The sequence below is a fragment of the Delphinus delphis genome, chromosome 1, assembly GCF_949987515.2.
Source record: "Delphinus delphis chromosome 1, mDelDel1.2, whole genome shotgun sequence".
Lineage (NCBI taxonomy): Eukaryota > Metazoa > Chordata > Mammalia > Artiodactyla > Delphinidae > Delphinus > Delphinus delphis.
The window spans coordinates 95,068,982-95,076,030 of record NC_082683.1 but is presented as its reverse complement, the minus strand read 5'-3'; the positions used below and the strand labels follow the sequence as shown (position 1 = coordinate 95,076,030).

Below are 7,049 nucleotides of genomic sequence, written 5' to 3'. Positions count from 1 at the left end.
ACAGCCCACTCTATAATAGAACACTATGAGGCCAGGTAAAAGGAGAGATTTGAAATGAAGATGTTCCCTTTGTGTAACACATGTGCACACATATCCTTACATTATCCAACCATATACAAAGATTACATTATTATTTTCTTAGGTCAAAGGGAGTTATATTGGTGGGAAGATTATGATGCATTCTTCTTCTTCTTTGTAATTCTCTGACTTAGAACTTTAAAATTTCCCAATTTCCCCTTCCTCCCTGCCAAAAAAACAGAGATAATTTTTGTAAGTATATATTTATTTTCTCTTAGAATGTTCATGATTATTTTTGTTTGCTAATTTAACATACATTATTCAGAATTATACAAAATTGTGTTCTTCAGAAGTATCTAGCAACAGTATATGCTGTGAAATCATTCTATTCCTATTAATGACTAAATTACTTTACATATAAAAGAAGTTATGAATTTCAGTTGAAAGAAAAACTGCACTTATAGGAAATCATTCTATCATACATACAAGTTCACAGTTTTTACTTTTACAACCTTTTCATTTAAAATCATTCTTTCCCAAAAAACTATACTTCAGCATTAGACAGATAAGTATCTAATAAGTAATTAGTATGTACATAGGTGGCTGTGAAAAATTACCCATAACTGTAATATATTCTGTTCCAAAGCTGAAAATATTTCCTTTTAGAAAGCATTTTAACATTTCTTCTCATCATCTATAAAGCAGCAACAATATTTAAATTAAAAATGGCAAATCCAGGGCTTCCCTGGTGGCGCAGCGGTTGAGAGTCTGCCTGCCGATGCAGGGGACATGGGTTCGTGCCCCGGTCCGGGAAGACCGTAAGCCATGGCCGCTGAGCCTGTGCATCGGGAGAGGCCACCACAGTGAGAGGCCCGCCTATCACAAAAGGGCAAATCCAATGATATGCAATCATAAACAGTCCCTTAAGAAATATATTTGAAAAGTCATTATTCCTTAAAATATTTACATTTTTTAAATTACATGACAGCCACAATGTCTTGATCTACTTTAGTTGATCAAATTAATAAGAATCTCCAAATCCCTCCCCCGCTAAAATGCTATTCATCTTTAATAAAGGAGACTTTATCCTTGGGTTTATTCAGCATCTTTATATCATCCAACAGCTTTTTGGGTGTTAAAATATGCGTGGAACCTGGTAGAGGAAAAGAGAAATTTTCAGAGGCCAGCAGTTAAATCAATTTTCCTTGGCTAATTATATTGTCCTGTCCCTCAAATATGCAAAGTGCAGTAGCTTGGGGCAACCTAAAATTTCTATAGGATGCCTTCCTGAAATCTGCCTGAACTACAGTATTTCAATCCTTCCTCTTCATTGAGCACACTCAGTAACCCTTCAAAAACACTGCCCACTCCTACAGCTTTGTCCACTTTGTGCTATATATTGATAAACTGAAGACCAAAACTGGAGGTTAGTCTGTCCTCCTGACAAAACAGCAACAGGCACTGTGAGTTCAGTCACAGAGAACTGTTAAGCAGTGCCGCAGATCGAGGCTTGGCGTATAAACGCGGCACCTCCACGGGTCAGGAGAGTTTCAGTATCAGTGGCTTTGACTGAAACTCTTAAAACTAAATTCCATACAGGCCTGGCCAATGTCAGGTCCACAGACAGAAAAAATTACAAAATATTTCTGTAGTAGAAATGTATGTTTCAAAAATTATTTAATCATGAGGGCAAGAAAAGGATAGGATGTAATATTTTAAAGGATATATTCTTTATGTAATATTTAGAATATTATAAAGAATATATATAATATATAATATGTTATATAATATATATTATAAAGATTATAAAGAATATTTCTGAAGCTCATTCTCTCAAAATCAGAATTTTAATTAAAAAAAAAATCAAGAAAGTCAACCAGGAAAAAACTCTGGTATATCAGATAAAACACACTATGATTTAAAAAATACTTTTTTGCACTCAACAATTTAGTCCTAAATGTAAATTACAAGATAAAGTTTTACATATATATTTTTGCATTTAGAGTTTGTTTTAAAAAAACAGAAAAGAGGAAAACACAAGTCTTACCAATAATAACTTCACAGGATTTATGTGCCTGAGATACTTCATAAGCACAACGCATTTCAGAGTATGTAATTCCTCCGATTACAAAAACAATCAGCTTAGACCCATTTTTTCGATCCTCTAAATAATTAGCTCTGGGTTTCTGCCGAGCACTAAAAAATAAACACAAACACATTAAAAATATTTCCAAAGCCATACTGCTTTTAGTCTTTTAAAAGAGCCCAACTCAAGCAAACTCAAATTTGGCACCAGCTGCATTGATTTCAAGGAAATGACTTAACTATGGTATGACTGGAGCATCAAGGGCCAGGCAGGACAGCCCCACTTTAAGTTCAATTTTGATCTACAGAGTTTGAACAAATGACTCATAATCTAGCTCAGCACTTTTACCTATAAAATAGAGCTAAGGCCCTGTCTTATTTATTTCAGATAAAGACATAGTATACCTGAAAATCTATGACTTCCTGAAGTTAAAAAAGGGGGGGGTGGCATTGAGACAATACGGTTTTAAAGACATAGAGGGGGTGAGGGAGGCACAGGTGCTGCTTTGGAGCTGACGTGGTACCAGAACGTCCCTTCCTGGAACTCTACTAGTAAAGTATGATTATAGGAGATATCGAACACATATCTGCACTCCTGTGGTCACTGCAGTATTATGAAAGATATGAGATATGAAAGATATGAAAACAACCTAAATGTCCATCAATGGATTAAAAAAATGGTATATATAGAGAGTGGAATATTATTCAGGCTTAAAAAAGAAGCAAATTCTTCCATTTGCAACAACATGAATGAACCTGAAGGATATTATGCTAAGTGAAAAAGGCCAGACTCAGAAAGACTACATGATCTCACTTATATGTGGAATCTAAAATAGTCAAACTGCTCTTTGGTCTTGGTGGCAGAAGCGAGATGATGAAGGGAACATCATTGTTTGGAAAGTGTCGGAATAAGACGCACATGTTGTGCCACCGCTGTGGCTCTACGGCCTACCACCTTCAGAAGTCGACCTGTGGCAAATGTGGCTATCCTGCCAAGCGGAAGAGAAAGTATAACTGGAGTGCTAAAGCTAAAAGACGAAGTACCACCCGGACTGTTCAAATGAGGAACCTAAAAATTGTATACCGCAGATTCAGGCATGGGTTCCGTGAAGGAAAAACACCTAAGTCCAAGAGGGCAGCTGTTGCAGCAACCAGTTCATCTTAAGGACTTCAATGACTAGTCGCGCAATAAATGTTCTGGTTTTAAATAAAAAAATAAAATAAAATAAAAAAGCCAAATTGATAGAAGTGGAGGATACAATGTTGGTTGCCGGGGAACGGGTGGAGAGGAAAAAGAGGCAATGTTGCTCAAAGGGCACAAAGTTTCAGCTATGCAAGATGAGTAAGTTCTAGAGATCTAATGTACAGCATGGTGACTATAGTTAACAAAACTGTACTGTATATGTGAAATATGCTAAGAGGATAGATCTTAAATTAAGTCTTTATGCCACAAAAGAAGGAAAAGAAAAAAAAAGGAAAAAAAGGTAATTATGGATATATTAACTAGTTTGTGGTGATTTCCCAATGTATATGTATCAAAACATCAAGTTGTATACCTTAAAAATATACGTTATGAAGTCAATTGTAACTCAATAATGCTGTTAAAAAAAAAAAAGAGAGCCACCTGGGTTTCAACTCTGATTCTGCTTCTTTTTAATTCTCTATGATTTTTAGCAAGTTCCTTAACCTCTCTCTAAACCTAAAGGGTTGTTTTCAAGATCTAATGAAATAATGTACAGAATACACTAAGTATGGAATCTAGTACTAGGAAAGCACTAAACAAATAGAACTACAATTTCTACTACTTCCCCCCTCAGATTGCTCTAGATCTGCACACTGGCCAAGATAGCAGCCACTAGCCACGTGAGGCTATTTAAATTTAAATTAACTAAAATCCTGAAAATCTCACTCTAGAAAGCACCTAGAGGCATTGGTTAAAATAAGAGCAAACATCTTTTTAAAAGCATAGCTGAAAGTAAACAAGTAGGAGCAATCTTCAAGGGCCAGCAGCAGCACAAAGGAAACTAAAAACTAGAGTGGTAAACTGAGTTGAGGCTTGCTCTGCCTTACAGTGTTAGTCTAATCTTAGCAAACAAGGGGTCTGGGTGTTTCCCTGTTTAATGAACACAGAAGACAAAGTCTTGGATATTGTGCAAGGTAGAGATGGGGAGGTGACACCCCAGCATAAGGTCAGGACACACTCAAAAGCAAGGGGAGATGACAAAGAAGCTTCTTGCCTGATAATTCAACACAGGCCTGTCTCGTGAGAGCTCTAATTTACACGACCTTCATAGGCTGGGGAACCCCAACTGAGAAATTAACACACAAAAGAAAAAAGTCTCTAACCTCGGCAGAAGCAAATGCAAAACCTCTCTGAAGGTACCCACTCTCAATCCTGGCTACTGAAATAAGTTCAGAATCCAAAATTATGAAGCACATGAGGAAATAAGCAAGCATAAGTGTCTGCGGAAATGAAAAAGGCAGTAAAATTAGACCCCAAAGAATGTCAGATGTTGAATTTAGTAAAAAATAGTCTAAAATTAAGTATGTTGAAAATGATAAATGATAATAAAGTAGAACAGAAAGCATGACAAAATAACAAAGAAGTCCAAGCATATTTGAAAAAGAAACAAGGAGAACTTCTAAAATAAAGGAAAAGTAAAGTCAATGAACATAGAAGCTCAAAAAATATATACATATATACAGTTTACTCAGCAGATTAGGCACAAATTTAAGAAAGAACTAAAGAATTGAAAACTAAATCCAAAGAAAAATTTCCAAAAGGAAACACAAAAAGTAAAAGAAATATTAAAACTTGAGGGATTATGAGGCATGAAGATAAAATGAGATGTTTGAATAAAACCAAGACTGCAGAAGTGGCAATATTTGAAGAATTTATGGAAGATATGAAACTTCAGATTTTAGGAAACACACTGAATCCCAAGGAAAGAAATAAAAATAAACCCTCAGGTAGACACAGCACAGGAAATGTACAGAATACCAAACACAAAAAGCACCAGAGAGAAAAGGCAAATTACCTATAAAAGTACGACAAAACTGTCTGAAAACACCCCATCCCCATACACACACCTTCCCAAGAGCTAAAATGGAAACCAAGAAACAGGAGAATAACATTTCAAAGTGTTGAGTGAAAATTAACATGAGCCTAGAAATTCAAAGCTATCATATAAGAACAATGACAAAATGAAGACATTTTCAGACAGACAAAACCACAGAGACCCTACCACCAACAGACCCACACTGAAGAAACTTCTAAAGGATAGGATATATTTCAGAAAAGAAAACAAATGAGCCCAAAAAACGGGATGCAAGGGACTCCCCTGGTGGTGCAGTGGTTAAGAATCCACCTGCCAATGCAGGGGACACAGGTTTGATCCCTGGTCCGGGAAGATCCCACATGCCATGGAGCAACTAAGCCCGTGCGGCACAACTACTGAGCCTGTGCTCTAGAGCCCATGAGCCACAATTACTGAGCCCGCATGCCACAACCAGTGAAGCCCATGCACCTAGAGCCCATGCTCCACAACAAGAGAAGCCACTGCAATGAGAAGCCTGTGCACCACAACAAAGAGTAGACCCCGCTCACTGCAACTCCTGCGTGCAGCAACAAAGACCCAACGCAGCCAAAAGTAAAATAAAATTAATTTTTAAAAAAAGGGATGAAAGCAGAAGTGGTGCGCAATATAACTGGTTAGTATGCACACACAACTAAAAAAATAATAATGCTCATCATTAATTTGGGAAATAAAAAAGATATAAGGTGAAAACAATTAAGAGAACATTTAAAGGGTGTGTAGTTTGAATTAAGTTGTTCTAAAGTTCTGTATTGTTCATGAGAAGGGCAAAGATAACTAATCTCAGACTTTGTTCAGTCAAAGAAGTGTACTAAAATTCTAAGGATAATAGCTACAAAAGTACAAAAAGGCTATATAACTTCCAAACCAGGAGAAAAGGGAAAAATAAAACTAAAGAAAAAGTCCTCAGACCAAGAGAATCACCCTAGAGATATACTCAAACACACGTAAATGTACAAGAATGCTCATTGCATATTGTTTGTAATGCTGCCAGTTTTGACACAGCCTAAATTTCCTTTGTGTGGAAAATACATGAATAAACTGTGATACTCACATAAGAATACACCAACCAGCAGTGAAAATTTATGCATGTTATCAATTTGGGATACATTTCACAAACATAATGTTGAGGGAAATTTAAAAAGGAAGTTGCAGGAGGACACATACAAGATGACACCATGTATATTAAGATTAAAAACACAGTCAAAGACAACTTGTGGTCATGGCGGAATAAGATGGTCAGAAGATTGCCGTCCAAGAAAACAAGTATAAACCTGGATGAAGTTGTGGGGGGAAAAACCAGTTCAGGTCACTTGGAAATCAACCACAGGCAAACAGCAAATTGAGAAGCATTTACTCTTAAAAAATATGTTAGCATATTGGTAAGAATGGTGGTAGTGACTACGTGACCTTCTAGCCTGAGGCTACACTCAACCTGCACTGTTCTTCCAACTCAGTCAGCAAAAACTATAGCTTTACTGACCTCAGGCTGGCTGAGAAAACCACCAACTTTACTGCCTGAGGTGGAAGACTTGATTCAAGGTAGGGAGCGAAGGGAGTACAAAATCCTGCAGCTTTGCTAGTTAAAAACGGCAGACCTGGTTTAGAACAGGAAGACCTGCAGCTCTGGTAGCACAACATCTTGGTCCCAGTATGGGATAGGTGGCACATCAGCCAGAAATTTAATGGGGAAATCCTGAACATACGAAAGCCAAAGAAGACAAAGACAAACTCTCCCCACATCCTTAGCTGACTGCCAAATTATGCTTGTGCCAGGACAAGCCAGAGAAAGCCCAGGGAAAGAATAGGAAAAAAAAGAAGGGTGGTGGTGGCGGGGGGGAAGACTCAAGA

At 37.2% G+C, this 7,049-nt stretch overlaps 1 protein-coding gene and 1 pseudogene across 1 annotated transcript in view; one reads left to right on the top strand and one right to left on the bottom strand.

The window, feature by feature from the left end:
• Positions 1-265: 265 nt before the first annotated feature.
• Positions 266-7,049, bottom strand: part of STXBP3 (syntaxin binding protein 3) — a 53,255-nt gene continuing 46,471 nt past the window's right edge. The window contains exons 18-19 of the mRNA XM_060026481.1: positions 2,066-2,214; positions 266-1,171 (exon numbers count right to left, since the gene is read on the bottom strand). Coding sequence (XP_059882464.1) covers positions 1,077-1,171; positions 2,066-2,214 — 244 coding nt within the window. The 3' untranslated portion in view covers positions 266-1,076. The remainder of the gene's footprint in view (positions 1,172-2,065; positions 2,215-7,049) is intronic.
• LOC132434857 (large ribosomal subunit protein eL37 pseudogene) lies at positions 2,766-3,594 on the top strand (annotated as a pseudogene).